Source organism: Esox lucius, chromosome 1 (genome assembly GCF_011004845.1).
Source record: "Esox lucius isolate fEsoLuc1 chromosome 1, fEsoLuc1.pri, whole genome shotgun sequence".
NCBI classification, from domain to species: Eukaryota; Metazoa; Chordata; class Actinopteri; order Esociformes; family Esocidae; genus Esox; species Esox lucius.
The window spans coordinates 18,260,841-18,279,106 of NC_047569.1; the positions used below are offsets into that span (position 1 = coordinate 18,260,841).

An 18,266-nucleotide genomic window follows, 5' to 3' on the forward strand; every position below is an offset into this window, starting at 1 on the left:
CCAATGAAGCAAAAACGATGTGTCTGTAATAATGGTGATGTGAATGCATAGAAAGTTTCTTCAGCTAGCTCGAGGCCACGTGAGCAGGCTGTGTCCCTCTATCTGCTTTAATCCACAATCAACGTCCCCACGTTGTGCAGCTCAAAGATCGAGGCCTGTATTTGTCATTGATGAAGATCAGATTGGAATAGCCTTTACAAGTGTTTACGGCTCTGGCTTCCCACATTCTGGAAAGTTCTCCTACATTAATCACGTGTTATGACCCACAAATACACTGAGCACCTGCTTGCAAGTGGTTGACAAAATGGTCACATAACAGCTATTCAGCAGGTGTTTTGAGTGGCAGTATAAGTAGTCTGTTAATTTGCTGATGTGCCATCTTGGCCTTTACTCTTGTAACTGACTTCCCTCTCCCTCCCCTTCCCCAGATGACCAGCCAATGGGAGCAGTAGGGCGTCGGGCGTCCGGCGAGTGGGCTGGAGGGTGAGTGTATCTGCTTCAGCTCTTAACATATGCGCATATGCATTAGAAAGGAGTATGTAAAGGTACCCCAACTGTTTCTTGTCTTTGTTAAAGCAGCCTAAGACCTGTTTTTGCCCCGCTTCTATTTACTAGTGGATAACCGAACACAAAATAACTCACTTTAGTAAAAACTCCATGACCTGGCTTCTCTGAGTCCCGTGGGGCTTAACTGTGTTATACTCTTCTCAGTGTACATCTCACTTTCACTGTCTAGTTGTTGTGGAAATGTATTTTGTCACACATTTAATGAGTCCAAAAAGTACTTGTCAAACACTTGTCACAAAATGCTTTTCAACAAACATGTCAACACAGTGGCTGTCTCAGCATGGCTGGTGACCAAACTGATAGAGAAAACATGCTCCTAATCTGACTGAATAGCTGGTGGAGATCTGAACCAGATCTGTTGTGTAATATGTTTTTTGGATTCACATACAGTATTTAGTGTGTGTGTGTGTGTGTGTGTGTGTGTGTGTGTGTGTGTGTGTGTGTGTGAGTGTGGTGGGCGTTAGTCAGGTGGGTGTGAAGAAGCTTTTTGTCAGGATACTGTCTACTCTAGAGGTCCTCGCGTATTCTGTTGTTTATGTCCTAGCCAGATTGAATCTGTGAAGTCCCCATACACACGCACAGACCCAGCCTCCTTTGTGTTTTGTTCGTCAGTGACATCCAATCTAAAATATGTACCTGGACACAGAAAGCTGTTGCAATAGGCCTGTTTCACCTGTGTCTGGTCATTTGGTTAGCCCCTGCTCATAAACACCACCCTGTTCATGTCTGAATGTCTTCCAGGTGTAACAAGCCATTTTGTTCATATTGTCTCTCAAAAGAACTGCTGCTGTGTTAACATCAGTGAGGCCATATCCCAGACTAGGCAGGCCCGTGGTATCAAAATAAATCCCTCTCGTGCGCTCACACACACACACACAGGAAATCACACTGGGCAAACATGACGGTTGTTATTGCGGCATCTCAAGTGACAGTCTCACTAATGCAAACGTACACACACACACACACACACACACACACACACCACACACACACACACACAAGAGGCAGTCACCACTCATCCCCAAATCCCCTCATTATCAACCCCACATTTTGTCTCATTCATTTGGTAAATAACCTGCAGCCTGACCAAGTCCACACCCTCATCTATGGCCTATGTTCCTCTTCCCTCTTTCTGTCTTTGTTTATCCGTTTGTAATTGCCACCAGCAATGCTGTTTGATATCAAATTCCGTTCCCTTTCATAGTTTTTTAGTTTTTTCTTTTTCTTTTCTATTTTGATTTGGTGCCCCCCCCTGTCAGTGTCTCCTCAGTCATGTTGAACCACTGCTTTCCTGCTTTGTCACTCTCTCCATGTTGATGTTTGGGGTGAAGGTTTCTCTTTGTGCCTTAACTCTGCCTCTCTTCCTTAACCCGTAGCCTGGACCTGGCCTTTCCGTTTGTTAGAGATAGCCTACCTGAATCCACTCATCAACTAATCATCAAGCCCTTGGCTACTTGATTTGGGTGGGCTAGATCAGGGCTACAAACAAATGCTGAGACCTCTGGGAGTTCATAGGAGAGGTTTGAGAAACTGGTCTTTGTGATCTGTCTCTCTGCTGCGCTAAAGTACTCTGTAAAACGTATAACTGTATCCCTATAATGGGCTTACTTGGGGGGGGGTACTTTTTTTGCTAGAACATTGCTTGGGTGATTACCCTGTACACCGCACATATGAAAAGATGGCCAAACCTTTTCTGTCTCCATCTTTATACTACTACAAACACACAAGGGTTGTGGAAACTGCAGAAAGCACAGTGCAAAGACTTGTCTCACTGGACTGTACTTACATTATCCTACTAAATGAGTGTAGATTAAACTGATTCCTGAGTCAGAGAATGGAAGGGGAGGGAGTGAGGAGAGAGGAGAGAGGAGAGAGGAGAGCCACTGCTAATGATACATATGGAGGGAGGGAGGGAGTTAGAGAGAGAGAGAGAGCAGCTGCTTAAGATGAATAAAGAGAGGGCACCGAGTGCACACAAAGCAAATGGCAAATGGGGAGTATTTAGAGAGTGAAAGGAAGAGTCCACTGACAGAAGGAGAGGGAAAAGACAGTGTTGTGTTTACTATATACCCAGAGGGGAATGGAAAGAAACAGGTCACCAGAAACGCAGTAATAGTTAACAGATTCTCATTCTTCTCAAAGAAACAGCTCATGTCTGACCTACAAACTGCCTTTTCCGCGAGTAAATCTACTGTCTCCATTAGCTGCTGTAAGAGCACATCAGCTTTTTACGAAACGCTCAAATGAACGTCTTCGAACGTTACTTGGTTTCTTCTCCTTTTTTTAAAATGCCACCAATGTGCCGTTCTGGCAAAAGCTATGCCGACGTGTGCGCTGTAAAAATGTCTCTGGCAGTGGAAAGCAAAACAAAGAAAGCCCTCTGTCTTTATCCTGCTGCGGCTGTATATCACAGACGGAAGGTGGTGTGCCTCACGTGTGTCTCTGTGTGTAGACCCTCCCCCACTAACCGCGTCATTACATAATGCTGCTAAGTCTGCCTAGTTCTCCGCCATCTCTGTTCCTTTTCCCTTCCTCTTCTTTCCCCTTTTCAAACCCCCTACCGTTGACCCATGTATGACTTCTGATCAGGGAACATGTTGTGCCCCCGCCCCCCCCCCCTCATACCCCTCTGTGTCTGTTTGGAAGGAGGCGTGCTCCGCGCGTGTTATTGGCTGAGGCCACGAACTAGTGTCTTAAGGCTCACCCATAACTCCTCCTGTTTGCACAGGCGGCTTCCCACTGATTGGTCCAACAGTGTGTTTTCGCAGTATCCCCACGCCCCCTAAGTTGGGCCAGCCCACTTCCAGCAGGGCTGAACTTTATTTCCTTATCCAGGCTCAGTTGAAAATGCTGTGTGTGTGTGTAAAAGTAAACAAAGGACTCTTGGAGGCTTAGCCTAACGACACGCTTCGTCACCAGGTGTTGAAGTGTTTTTGACATTGTGTTCTACGACCACCAGCATTAGAGAGCTGCTAACAGCCCACCCCCGTTTCCCCCCTCCAGGCAGCCGCAGACCACCGGTCAGACCCCCGTGGTTTCCCCCCGGGCAGAGACCACCCCCATCCCTGTGCCCACCCAGGTGCGGAACTACCAGCGCATCAAGCAGAACCTTTCCAGCAGCCCCACCACCACGCTGTACGGCTCTCCCAGGTAGGTGACGCTTTGGCTGGGGAAGAGGGTTTGGGTGGCGACCCGGTGCTGGGTGGTTCTCCTGATTTTAAGATTATATTCACGGGGATTGTTTGACTGTTGGGATAGACTGTTTTGTTGTTGGATCTGTGGTGACTAATCTTTGGGTGGGAACCGTGAAGTTCATCTACACCTGTCACTCAGTGAAGTTTCACTAAGTTTCATCAGCTCAGTGAGAATAATGCTTGTTCCTCGTGTTGTGGTGAGGGGAAGTGTTTCAGACCGAGGGGAGGGGATAGGAAGACTTTCATTTCACTTTGAGTTGTGTTGTTATGCTTCTGTTGACTGTTGAAGAGATTAAAATATTGCCTCAGGGAATGTGAGTTCCTTGTTCATGGCTTTGTGTAAAGTGCTAGCCAGCTGGTGCTTCATGGATTAGTGTGATGTTCCTGGAGTAGCCAAACTCCATGGTTTCCACACTGGGCCCCAAAGCCCGGGCAGCCAGTTTTCTTTTCTGCTGGATCTCACGGCCTTTGTTCACCCTGTCTCTTTAACTCAACCTGGGCTAGTTAATGCTCAGAGTCAGCTTTTTTGAAATCTAGGAATGCAGAGCTAGTATAGCAGTCGAGTGCAGACTCTCAAACTTTGTCACTCTTCCACATTTGTTGTGGAAGAGTACTCTCTGCTAACACAAAGCTTGCTTAATATTCCGACATGCTTGTTTTGTTGTGGGGATGGGCTAACAGCTGTGTTTGACGTCCTGTGCTCGCAGCATGAACAGGTTTTCTTGGCAGCAAACTGCCGGTCACTGAATAGCTCACTGAAATTAGAATTAAAAAGCACTGGTTGGATGCTGAGGTGAGGGAATGGCATCCAGCATAGTTCAATGCCAAATGGGTTTTTAAATATATCGGGCCTAATGCTTACAGATGTTTTGAAAGTTATACATTTGATTTGTCCAGGAACATGAAGTATGGACTCTAATGAAAAAGGGTTGTGGTGGTGTGGATTTTGCTCAGTTAACATCGAATATGGTTGCAGAAAAGGCTGTTTGTGTGTGTTTTTGTTTGTGTGTGTTTGTACGTCCTGGATATTTAGAATGTGTAATCCTCTGTCGTATGTGCTTGTTGTGTCTGTAGGTCTGGTACAGTAAGGCGGTCCAACACCAGTCCCATGGGTTTCCCTAAGGTGGGCTCTGGGTCCCCGAGTTCTGCAGACTGCAGCCCTCAGATGACGGGCAGACGTCTCTCCATAGGAAGCTCCCGCCCTTACTCCCCCTCACCCCTGGGTGAGAACATGTCCCAGCATGTCCTCCTCTTATTCACTACATCTGGCACCATGGCCATTTTTCATCTGATGCTTCCCGTTGACGCCTGATGCGTGTTAACGTGCCTCTGTGTTCCTCTTCTAGTGGGCACCATCCCAGAGCAGCTGGGTCACTGTTGCTGTGGACACCCTCAGGGTCATGAGTCCCGAAGCCGCAGCTCCTCAGGAGGTCAGTTCAGGACAAACGGGCGGGCAGGGCTACTTTCAAAGAGAAACGGACAAAAGGGGTCTACAGAAACGGGTTTACATTTTCTTTCCTCGTCTCCCTCTCCTGAGGCAGGCGTTTGCCATCGTTGAAAGCTGGAGTTTTAGTTTTATAACAGGTGTTCACTAGCCCTCCAGGAGGGAGGATGTGTTTATGGAAGTTGAAACCTTCCACCCACCCATACACGCAATTCTCCCAAGTGTGTCACTGTTTGTGTCAAGGGGCCTGTGTCCATGGCAACAATGGTGTCATGAGCGACTTACCTTGGGCAAAACAATGCAGATTTCTTCAGGCCTTTGGAAAACGACACATGCGTTTTGACCTAGTAAAGCAAAAACATCTTCCCAAACCTCTTGGCAGCGATACTGTGAATGAGCATTCTCATAGAAACATAACATGAACCTTTCTCTATGCTGCTATTTTTGTCTTGGATTTTCAATGGAAAAATACACAAGATTACACAAGAAAATATACCAGATTTCAGGACGGAAGTGCCATCTAGTGGTGAATATTTTTTTTTTTTAATGAATAGCAGACAACTACACTTAACATTGTTCTAATGCAACCAATGATTGCAACAACAAAAGACTGTTTTTGTATTTTGTACTTCTGGAAGCAATAAAGAAAATGCTTTTATGTCCAATAGGTTCTCCGGTGCCGTCTTCCCAGTTACTCGGTGCTCGTCTGCAAAGTGCCCCCACCCTGACAGAGGTCTACCAGACCAGACAGAAGCTCCACAAGCAGCTGTCAGACCCTATCCAGCCCACCACCTCCAACTACCCCCCCAGCCACTCTCCCCAGCTGGGTCGCCCGGGCAACCTGGGCACCTCACCCACTAAACACCTGGGCTCGTCCCCTCGCTCGTCCGACTGGCTCATGAAGTCCCCCCTGCCCACAATCATTGGCTCCCCCACAAAGGTCAGCTGACACATTTTTGTTCCAATCCGGATTCTGTTTTGCTCCTGCGTCCCCGGTAATCGTTGACCTCTGTCCATGTTCAGACCATCTCGGCCCCGTTCAAGATCCCGAAGACTCAGGCCTCGTGTAACCTGATGGCCCTGGCCGACGGTCCCACGCCCACGAAGACCTTGGCCGACACGCGGGACCTCTGTGCCCACCACTGCACCCCGTACCCCAGCGGGCGCCAGTCCGCCCCCGAGGCCAGCAGGACCACCTTTGGCAGGTGATGGTGACGGCACGGTCGCTCTCTGCTCGTAACCTCCATCCGGGGTCAAATTCTGTCTCAACCCCGTGTGTCTCTCTCTCCCCCCAGGTCTGTCAGTACTGGTCGGCTGTCCGAACAGCCAGTCAGGATCACTCTGGGGGGACAGCCTTACCAGGGCAGCACGGACAGCCTGAACACAGAGCGGCCCATGGATACAGGTAAACCCAGGCCCGGTCCTGTGTGTTGTCCTCATCGGAAACAGGCTTTTTAAACGTCCGTTAGAAAACGTGGGGAAACTCCAACAATGACTTAGCAGATACGTCTTGGACCTCCCGAAGGGCCAAACAAACACCGTAGAAACGTCGCTGGCCCCTCTGCTTCGTGGCCTCTCACCCTTGCATGAGCTACTCGTTGTTGGCTGCTTTGACCGCCGCTGTTTGTGCACTAGAGAGCTTGACCGCTGCCCTCCCCTTCCTTCCCAGCCCCGGCGGGACCTTTGGGGCTGTCTCAGCCTCAGGGCGGGGCGGCGAGCCCCCGGGCCGTTCTCTTCACCGTGGGCTCACCCCCGAACAGCAGCACCCCGCCAACCTGCAGCCACCTGGGTACCCGGCCGCGGACCACTTCAGGTGAGCCCCCTCGCTGTGTCAGCGGCTCGCCCTCTAGGCTAACCGCTCGCTGAATCCGACACACCAGGGCTAAACACTCCAAGCTAACCTGCTAATTCTAGCCGCTACGACTTCAGTAATACCTGCCTGAATTGAAGAGCTAACTGGATGATTGTTGTCCCAATGTCAAGGCCCAACGGTGCATAACTGCTGTTTACCAGTTCATCTCCTTGAGTCTCCTACTACTGTCAATAATTGCAGTTCTGTGTTTATGGAGCTGCGTTATGTCCTCTAAAATGTTTAAGACATCCCGTTATCTTGAATATTTTAGTTCCCCGAAACTCCACGTTAACCACTGAAAGTTGCAGTACAAATGTTGTGGAAGTGCGTGTGTTTTTAAATAAACAGCAAATAATAATGAATAATGACCCTTATTTACAATGTGTTTCTCATCGCTCCGCCACTCCCTCAGTGGGCTCCAACAGTTCGGCGGGGTCCCTGTGCTCCACCAGTGGTCGGGTGTATGTGGGCTCGCCTCCGGGTATGGCCATTGGGGCGTCTCCACCGGGCAGTGCCGGGGCTGAGGCGGGCCCCAGCAGCCTGCGTTACGTCCCCTACGGAACCTCCCCCCCCAGCCTGGATGGATTCATCACATTCGAGGCCCCGGAGCTGCCTGAGGAAACGCTGATGGAGGTGAGCTTGTGTGCGGGCCCATATTTGTTGGATGCCCAAATCACGTTTAATTCTTAACGGAATAGAAATTAGCCTGTGAAGTTGTGATAAAATGAAGGATGATGATGTTATCAGCCAAACCTCTGTTATATGTCATATATTTCAACTCGTCCTCCTTCACATCAGTCAGGAAATGGGTTTTGTTTTGTTCTGTACTGCTGCAGGTGCAAATGTTTGCAGATCTGTTATTGTTCCCATCCTGAATTTTGAAATGTGTTTTTTCTCTTATCTTGGGGGTTTTGTACATGAAGTTGGTTGATAGGCTACCTGTCTAGAGATCATTAGTAGGCCTGGTGAAGTGAAGATCACAACAGTTTTCTCCCACTAGACCGGCTGCAGAAATACAGCATATGTATCTTATCTAAGTTGCTTACAATGTAACTTGCAAATGCACTGTGGTGCAGTCAATTCTTTTTTTGCCAAGAGAAATTAGGCCACTGGCAAAAATCTTTAAAGAATGTTCATATATACTTTCAGGACAGATTCATTTCATTTTATATACCAGGCTGTATATACTGTAAATGACACATGTACTATCACTTTATGAAGGCCATTTGGTAAGGCACCTTCATGACAAGGATGGCTAAGTCCACTGTCACTTTTCTGTCAGACTATTTATCTGCTGTCCCTTGGATTTCCAGATTTTCCATTTATTTTGTCGGCCTTGTTGTCTGTCTGCATACGTGTGTGTGCTGACATTTCTATTTGTGTGTGTGACTACAGCGGGAGCACACAGACACTCTGATGCACCTGCGGATGATGCTGTCCTTCACTGACTGTGTGCTGGAGATCGCAGCGTTGCGTGCAGGAGGGGCAGACCTGGGCCAATCAGCTGCCTCCCTCTACCCCCCCCAAGAGAGCGTGGTGGTGGACCAGATCAGCCAGCTTAGCAAGGAGTGGGGGTAAGGGACAATCGTCATGGTATATTTAGTACTTGAATGATGAAGTAAATGCAACCGATCTACCATCCAACGCTATTTTTGCTATTAATGTATCTGACCAGAGTTAGGCATAGTAGGGAATATGCTGTGTCGCTTATACAAAATTAGCCTTTCGAAACAACTGTTTAGTTGTTTCGAAAACTATACTGGCGGTCCATAGTGTAGTAACGGTCAGCCGTTCATCAGTTTTAGTGAAGTAATGTGAGTAAATCACTTATGGATATTTTGGACTGGTCAGTTATGACTCGCTTATGTGAAGGAGGGGGGCGAAATGTATATAAATCCATTGTTAGAGGTAAGAGCTGTGGTGTCCTTTCCAGGCAGGTGGAGCAGCTGGTGCTGTACATGAAGGCTGCTCAGCTGTTGGCCTCATCCCTCCACCTTGCTAAGGCTCAGATAAAATCAGCCAAGCTCAACCCCTCCAGCGCTGTCAAGCAGGGTAAGACCCCAGGCCAGAACAATGTACTACGGTACTGATGGAGGAACGACAAATGAGGAAAAACCGCACCCTCCCTTAACACTTTAAAAATGAATAGCGTCCGTCCATAAATGGATGATTATAAAATGGCCCTGTGTCATTGTCCCTGTGCTTTTCCTCCATTTCCCCAGTGGTGAAGAGTCTGAACGAGCGCTACAAGAGCTGCATCTCCCTGTGTCGGCGGCTCACGGACAAACTGAACCACTTCTTCTCCGACAAGCAGCGCTTCGTGGATGAGATCAACAGCGTGACCGCGGAGAAGCTCATCTACAACCACGCGGTGGAGATGGTGCAGTCCGCGGCGCTGGACGAGATGTTCCAGCAGACGGAGGACATTGCCTACCGCTACAACAAGGCTGCCATGCTACTGGAAGGCCTGTCCAAGATCCTCCAGGACCCTGCAGACATCCAAAATGTGGCCAAGTGTGAGTATTCCCCCGTCGTCCCCAACAGTAGATTGGATACCTGTCTGTTACGGCCGCTCCGTTTCTATGACGTCCGTGGCCACAGCAGAAATCCACCTGATAGTCGTTCTCTCCTGGTGACGTGGTATGCGCGTCAGGTCTCAAAATGCCGGTGAATTGCCGGTGGCATCCAGCTGCAGCCATTCAAACGTTTTTCGTTTTTTGGAAAGGCCATGAAAACCCGCTTCAGTGCGACAAGCGTGTATTTCATCTATGGGAACGAGGACAGGCCGGTGGTTTTGGCTTCGCTGTCATTCAGTACACCGCTTCACAGAGGACAGCGTGTCTCTAGCTGAAGTCATGCCCCTTCTACTATATCACACATTGGCAACTCTGTGTTCTGTGTTATCAGCTGAACCCTAGCATGTTTTATGTTAGTCATGAGAGTCTATTTTGGGGATTGCTAATAAAGGGAGGATTTGTGTGCGTTTCCTAATACTCCCCACCCCTCCTGCCGCTCCTCAGCGAGATGCTCCACCAAACAAAAAGGTGTTTGAAAACAGCTGCTCTTTCTGGCCGACTAGGCTGTAGGCGTTGTGTTAAAAATAATCACCATCATGAACTCAACATCTTCAGGATTAATCCATTTAGTATCAGTTCTCATAAATAGCAATATTATTGCTGTATTTATAATGTTAGATACCCCCCCCCCCCCTTACAGGTTTACTTCTGGCTCTGCGCTGCTTTCCAACAAGGTTTGGGCTGCACCATGGTTCTCAGAGTCCTTTGGCGGGGCAGCCACGGTTTGATGACATTGGACAGTATCTCCAATCACTATCCCCTTAACTCTGGGTTTGTTTATCCTCAACAGATAAGGCCAGTGTGGACCGGAGAATCTCTGCCCTCTGCTACTGCACTGTCACACTGTACGAGTAGCAGACCACACACACACACGTGCGCACACACACACACGGACGGGCAGCTGTGACCTTCCTGTCACCCATCTCATCCCAGAGGGACCACATTCTACGCACTTGAGTGAGATTCTAACAATAGAATCTCTGGGACAAGCATGGAACCCATGTTCCCTCACGTAGCAGTCCAAGCACTTTTCCGTTTTTACTCCTTTCTTGTTCGACATCACAGCAGATAGTGTTAACCTTCTTTGGCATTGCAGACTGGACGCTGGAGTGTCTGAGACTAGATGCAGACATTCAATACCAAAGATGATCCAACGTTCTTGGGTCTGAGACAATAGTGGGGCCTGAATAAGACCCAGGCATCTTCTTGAACTGCCTGTCAACTGACTTAGCGCATGGCACTCACCATGTGATCAAACAAACTCTGACTTAGCGCATGGCACTCACCATGTGATCAAACAAACTCAACCCCGCTTTTGGTTTTCAACTTTCAGGACTTTTTATTTTGTTACCAGAAAGATTTCACACGAGGATAACTTTTTTGCCGCGTTCACTTGCTGGCTGGAACTAGAAAAATTTACTTATTTTCGGTTGTCGTTGAATGCTGCACGTGATCAATTAAAATCAATCAGCAAGTCTGAAATGTCAGTTTCCTGGTTCTGACAAGCATGTGAATGTGTGCATACTGTGGGCCCAGAGTCACTCCTGAGTCAGCTTTTAATCAGATCACAGTTATTATAATGTAAAGGGTTTTACTGTATTACAGTTGCTGTTGTGACTATTTATTGGTGTGGGATAGGAGACACTCTGGATGTCCTGGTATCCTCTTTAGTATTGAAGTGGAAGAAGTAATAGATTAGTACATGCAAAGGCAGTCGGTCTGGCCAACACTGTAACAAATACACACTCAAACGCACAATAACATTCTGAACAACACAGCAGGGGCGGGCCACTGTGCTCCTAGAGTTCTGCAGGCACTTCATTTTTGTCGTCTTTAACTTTTCGGTCAATCACTGAACTGTTCAGTTTACTCAGTTGGTCAGACGTGTAGTGCCTGGTGGCAAAACGGTATGACCTTTGCAATACATGTACATACAATAACACACACACACGCAGTTGTTACACACACGGTGGATGGAAGCCCGAAGAGCAAAGTAACCTGTCAGTTTGTAATTAGATATATTTGCTTTTGTTCATTTTATTTTATTTTTTTGCTGATGCACTTTATTGTCCAAAGTGGGGGGGGGGGACACTTTGACCTGACAGGTTTGAAAGAGGATGTGAAGGCTGCGACCCGTAGCTCAGGTGGATTACAAGGATTGGGGATGGGGGGGGGGCTCTCACCCCCCTTAGCCCAAAACCCCAACTGCCCTGCCTCAGCTCTTCCTCTCATTGCTAGGCAACCTGCTTGCATGCTCTGACTCTAACGTTTGCCGGCGGTGTTAGAGGTCATAAATGCCTGGTCTGTACCCGTCTCTACACCACGGACGGACTGTTAGAACAATAGGGCAAGACAGGAGAATATAACTACAATGGATGTTTGCTCTCCCTGTTTTTGGGATGACAGGATGGCAGGACAGGCACCTGGGGAGGAAGGGAGGGCCCCCCCCTCTAGGGTGAAATAAGAAAACAAAATCTCTAATTACTTGAGTAGTTACCTTCAGTATCATATACCTAATACAGAAACAAGTTTGTTTTTTTTATGTTCATATATGAATAACTGTACCTAATTGTCGAGGAAGTTGATGTTTTCAAAAGTAGAAATATTTGTATGTTGTGCATGTGATTTTGTTTCTTTTGTTTTCTTTCCTGAATGTGTGTGTGTGTGTGTGTGTGTGTGTGTGTGTGTGTGTGTGTGTGTGTGTGTGTGTGTGTGTGTGTGTGTGTGTGTGTGTGTGTATGTGTGTGTGTGTGTGTATGTGTGTGTGTGTGTGTGTGTGTGTGTGTGTGTGTGTGTGTGTGTGTGTGTGTGTGTGTGTGTGTGTGTGTGTGTGTGTGTGTGTGTGTGTGTGTGTGTGTGTGTGTGTGTGTGTGTGTGTGAGTGTGTGAGAGCACAGCGAGTGAGTGGGAAGTTCAGTAAATGAGACGCCACTGGATGCCCTGTCTTTCAAAGAGCACAAACCTTTTTATGTACATAAAGATTTGATAAGTCCTTTTACCAATGTCTGCCATGGGTTCAGTTCTCCCTACCTCCACTAGAGGTCCCCGGCACAGAGGAAGTAACCAACAAGGCAGCTGCTCTTAAAACAACTTCCTCTTCATTTAAAGACTGTTCATATCCTATACAGGATGGATATTTGGGAAGAGATATAATCTTCTGTGTATTGGAAGCGACAAAGGCACTGCCTAGCATCCACTCAAGTCTGCTCCATTCACTCGCCAAGCATCCGCTGTGCTCTTAATACAGGAGTGTTTGGGTATCTGCACTCGTCAAGCGTGCAAAAGACCAGTGATCATAGAACGTCCATAACAGACGAGGAGCTGCCTTATAAGCCTGTTTCAGTGGGCAGGCTCCTTTGATTTCCTGTTGTACATGTGTGAATAGACTCGTGTAAATGCATACATTTGCAAATGGTGGCCGCTAGGCCTTTTAATGATGTACTGTTGTTGTTTTTTTTCTAGACATATCTAAGTTTTGTGTGATTTTGGTCTGTTGTTCTTGGCCCTTCCGCGCCTGCTCGTGAGCACTCCGCACCACAAAAAGCCTTTACCGCAAACAGCGTGGAGGGAGAAATAAATCCACGCATTAGTCATAAACCTCAACGTACCAAATCCATGCATCATCTATATAGCTGTCGTTTTTGGCCACACTCCCTCACTATTATTGGACTAACTATGGACTGTTTTAGAGACAAGGTGTTGGTTTTAAGCACATGTTATGCCCTGTGAAGTTGTAGAGCGACTGTAATTACTCTTTCATTTGAACCTAGCTCGAGCTGAATGGATAGCCCCCCCCCCCAACCAACCGACCATGAAAATGCAACTGATTTACCACGCACCTATTTTTCAATGAGAAATGTTGATGTTTTACCAAGGGCATCTGTTTATGGATCCTCTACAAATGCAGCCTTTGTTAATTAAAAAGAAAAATTGAAACTACATTCCATGTCTGTGTTGCTCCATGAAAAGAAGTATAACAAAGAAATCATGTGATGTTATAACAGTAAAAGCCAGTAAGAACCAATATACAGCTTGAACAATATAAAATTAAATGTTTATCTAATGGACTGTCAGGCACTAGTGAAGATGGTTGTATGGGGTACTTACACTTTTTCAGCCCCATATACAGTGGGGAGAACAACTATTTGATACGCTACTGATTTTGCAGGTTTTCCTACTTACAAAGCATGTAGAGCTCTGTAATTCTTATCATAGGTACACTTCAACTGTGGGAGACGTAATCTAAATCAGAAATCCAGAAAATCACATTGTATCATTTTTTATAATTTTCATTTTATTGCATGGCATAAAATGAAAATGTTATGTATTTGATCAACTACCAACCAGTAAGAATTCCAGCTCTCACAGACCTGTTAGTTTTTTCTTTAAGAAGCCCTCCTGTTCTCTACTCAGTACCTGTATTAACTGTACCTGTTTGAACACGTTACCTGTATAAAAGACACCTGTCCACACACTCAATCAAACAGACTCCACAATGGCCAAGACCAGAGAGCTGTGTAAGGACATCAGGGATAAAATTGTAGACCTGCACAAGGCTGGGATGGGCTACAGGACAATAGGCAAGCAGCTTGGTGAGAAGGCAACAACTGTTGTCGCAATTATTAGAAAATGGAAGAAGTTCAAGATGACGGTCAATCTCCCTCGGTCTGGGGCTCCATGCAAGATCTCTCCTCGTGGGGCATCAATGATCATGAGGAAGGTGAGGGATCAGCCCAGAACTATACAGTAGGACCTGGTCAATGACCTGAAGAGAGCTGGGACCACAGTCTCAAAGAAAACCACTACGCCGTCATGGATTAAAATCCTGCAGCGCACGCAAGGTCCCCCTGCTCAAGCCAGCGCATGTCCAGGCCCATCTGTAGTTTGCCAATGACCATCTGGATGATCCAGAGGAGGAATGGGAGAAGGTCATGTGGTCTGATGAGACAAAAATAGAACTCCACTCGCCATGTTTGGAGGAAGAAGAAGGATGAGTACAACCCCAAGAATACCATCCCAACCGTGAAGCATGGAGGTGGAAACATCATTCTACACACACTGTCCGGCCTCATGTGGCCAGAGTGTGTAGGCAGTTCCTGGATGACGAAGGCTTTGATGCCATTGACTGGCCCTCATGTTCCCCAGACATGAATCCAATTGAGAACCTCTGGGATGTTATATATCGGTGCATCCGACGCCAAGTAGTGCCACAGATTGTCCAGGAATTCACTGATGCCCTGATCCAGGTCTGGGAGGAGATCCCTCTGGACACCATCCACTGTCTCATCAGGAGCATGCCCAGAGGTTGTAAGTAGTGCATACAGGCATGTGGGGGCCATACACACTACTGAGTCATTATGAGTTGCTGTGATGAAATGCATGCATGTTGGAACAGCCTGTGATTTCAATTTTCTGTGAGATTTTGGTTTCCACTGACTGTTGTTACGTACTTTTGTTCTCAACGAATTACACAATGTGCATTAAAGATTTTTTATCTTTAATACATTTCCTTCATCGAGACCTGATGTATGATTTCAGTGTCCCCTTAATTTTTGAGCAGTGTATACAGATAATTATTTAGCCAGTAGGCTACTTAAGATTTCATCCACAGCCCTAAATATCCCTACCCAGTTCTGCAAAAGTATAACCCCATTGTGTCTGAGGAGAAATTGTATAACTATAACTTTGTTTCCATCCAATTGATGGTAGATTATCAAGAATACTAAAATATGCATGAAGTAGTCAACTCAGTAAGGTGGTCGTCTTTTTGTCGGTAACAGGCTTCCCATAAAAATGCAGTCTAGGGCTTTCCAGTTAACAAAATAATGGTTTAAACCTACCATTTTCAGCAGGATGTACATTACCTTTCAAGTTTGGCGTCCTTGTTTTTGAAAGAGAAGTACAGTTTGTCCATTAAAATAACAGACTTGCAAAGAACAAGCCATATCTCATACTGGCCAATAAAAACTAAAGATTAAGATGGGCAAAAGAACACAGACACTTGACAGAGTAAAAAAGGAAGAACTCTGCCTAGAAGGCCAGCATCCCAGAGTTGCCTTTAGTGTTTTGCAGGTACTATTTATTGAAGCTGCCAGTTAAAGACCTGTGAGTCTGTTTCTCAAACTAGACACTCTAATGTACAGTATCTCACAGAAGCGAGTACGCCCCTCACATTTTTGCAAATATTTGATTGTATCTTTTCATGTGACAACACTGAGGAAAGGACACTTTGCTACAATGTAAAGTAGTGAGTGTACAGCTTGTATAACAGTGTATATTTGCTGTCCCCTCAAAATAACTCAACACGCAGCCATTAATGTTTTAACCGCTGGCAACAAAAGTGAGTAAACCCATAAGTGAAAATGTCCAAATTTGCCCCAATAAGCCATTTTCCCTCCCTGGTGTCATGTGACTTGTTAGAGTTACAAGGTCTCAGGTGTGAATGGGTGTGTTAAATTTGGTGTCATCGCTCTCACACTCTCTCATACTGGTCACTGGAAGTTCAACAGGGCACCTCATGGCAAAGGACTCGCTGAGGATCTGAAAAAAAGAATTGTTGCTCCACATAAAGATGGCCTAAGCTATAAGAAGATTGCCAAGACCCTGAAACTGAGCTGCAGCACGGTGGCCAAGACCATACAACGGTTTAACAGGACAGGTTACACTCAGAACAGGCCTCGCCATGGTCGACCAAAGAAGTTGAGTGCACGTGCTCAGCGTCATATCCAGAGGTAGTCTTTGGGCAATAGACTTATGAGTGCTCCCAGCATTGCTGCAGAGGTTGAAGGGGTGGGAGGTCAGCCTGTCAGTGCTCAGACCATACGCCGCACACTGCATCAAATTGGTCTGCATGGCTGTCATCCCAGAAGGAAGCCTCTTCTAAAGATGATGCACAAGAAAGTCTGCAAACAGTTTGCTGGAGAAAAGCAGACTAAGGAAACAGATTACTGGAACCATGTCCTGTGGTATGATGAGACCAAAATAAACGTATTTGGTTCAGATGGTGTCAAGCGTGTATGGTGGCAACCAGGTGAGGAGTACAAAGACAAGTGTGTCTTGCCTACAGTTAAGCATGGTGGTGGGAGTGTCATAGTCTGGGGCTGCAAGAGTGCTGCAGGCACTGGTGAGCTACAGTTCATTGAGGAAACCATGAATTCCAACATGTACTGTGACATACTGAAGCAGAGCATGATCCCCTCCCTTCAGAGACTGGGCTGCAGGGCAGTATTCCAACACGATAACGACCCCAAACACACCTCCAAGACGACCACTGCCTTGCTAAAGAAGCTGAGAGTAAAGGTGATGGACTGGCCAATCATGTCTCCAGACCTAAACCATATTGAGCATCTGTGGGGCATCCTCAAACAGAAGGTGGAGGAGCGCAAGGTCTCTAACATCCACCAGCTCTGTGATGTCGTCATGGAGGAGTGGAAGAGGACCCCAGTGGCAACCTGTGAAGCTCTGGTGAACTCCATGCCCAAGAGAGTTAAGGCAGTGCTGGAAAATAATGGTGGCCACACAAAATATTGACACTTTGGGCCCAATTTGGAAACGTTCACTTGTGGGGTGTACTCACTTTTGTGAGATACTCTATTTGTCCTCTTGCTCAGTTGTGCACCGGAGCCTCCCACTCCTCTTTATATTCTGCTTAGAGCCAGTTTGCACTGTTCTGTGGAGTAGTACACAGCTTTGTACAAGATCTTCCGTTTCTTTGCAAATTCTCACATGGAATATGCTTCATTTCTCAGAACAAGAATAGACTGATTAGTATCAGAAGAAAGTTATTTGTGTCTGACCATTTTGAGCCTGTAATCAAACCCACAAATGAAATTATGAACTTGGATTAGCAAACACAATGTGCCATTGGAACACAGAAGTGATGATTACTGATAATGGGCCTCTGTACATCTAGGTAGATATTCCACTTTTAAATCCAGTTGGTACATGACATAGTACACTATTTTTGGGGACCCTTTTTGGCTCGCCAGCACCACTTTTCAACTTATGGTCAAATTATTTTGTTTTTTAATTGGTTGATTTTTGTCATGTTTAAAAAAAAAACACACTACTCATTATGTGACAGTTTGTATTTGGATCTGTTATAATTGGAACTTTGAAGGGAAACAGCCGATTCCACACCAGTGGTTTTCATGGCTCAAAGGTTTATTTCACCACCCTTTGAGTTCTTACAGCTAACCTTTTTAAGCTTTATCTGATACAGTAGATGTCAAATCTTTCCTTAGAGTATGGGTTGGAAAACTAAGGCCCGTGGGCTGAATCCGGCCGCAAGGCAATTCCATCCGGCCCGCAGTATGTAATAAAATAGTTTTGAGGGGAAGTAAAATAAATATATAATGCGCCCATTCTTATACATCTGAATATGTATTTAAATTATTTAGATGTTTATAATGGACCTACTGTATAAATGTTTTAATTATTGCCCTTTTTTGGCCCTGCAAATTTATGATTAACAAATTACAAAACAAATGTGGCCCTCGATCCATGTAACCTTTAAATCCTGATGTAGCCCCTGAGCCAAAAATATTGCCCTGCCCTGCCTTAGGGACTCAAATTTCCAGTTTCTGTTGTAGCTCTGAACTAGCAATCCTGATTCATCTATGCAAGGCCTTATGT

General features: G+C 46.3%; 1 protein-coding gene across 3 annotated transcripts in view; it reads left to right on the forward strand.

Annotated features, from left to right (window-relative positions):
* The window catches only part of ulk2 (unc-51 like autophagy activating kinase 2), a 35,968-nt gene extending 24,860 nt beyond the window's left edge, over positions 1–11,108 (forward strand). For 2 of the 3 annotated variants that reach the window (XM_010893263.3, XM_034289768.1), the window contains exons 14-26: positions 429–483; positions 3,571–3,717; positions 4,836–4,984; positions 5,108–5,191; positions 5,874–6,145; positions 6,229–6,410; positions 6,501–6,610; positions 6,875–7,018; positions 7,470–7,690; positions 8,453–8,631; positions 8,991–9,109; positions 9,280–9,573; positions 10,424–11,108. In XM_010893263.3, coding sequence (XP_010891565.1) covers positions 429–483; positions 3,571–3,717; positions 4,836–4,984; positions 5,108–5,191; positions 5,874–6,145; positions 6,229–6,410; positions 6,501–6,610; positions 6,875–7,018; positions 7,470–7,690; positions 8,453–8,631; positions 8,991–9,109; positions 9,280–9,573; positions 10,424–10,488 — 2,021 coding nt within the window. In that variant the 3' untranslated portion in view covers positions 10,489–11,108. The remainder of the gene's footprint in view (positions 1–428; positions 484–3,570; positions 3,718–4,835; positions 4,985–5,107; positions 5,192–5,873; positions 6,146–6,228; positions 6,411–6,500; positions 6,611–6,874; positions 7,019–7,469; positions 7,691–8,452; positions 8,632–8,990; positions 9,110–9,279; positions 9,574–10,423) is intronic. The other variant, XM_010893265.3, reaches the window with a different exon arrangement.
* Positions 11,109–18,266: the final 7,158 nt, after the last annotated feature.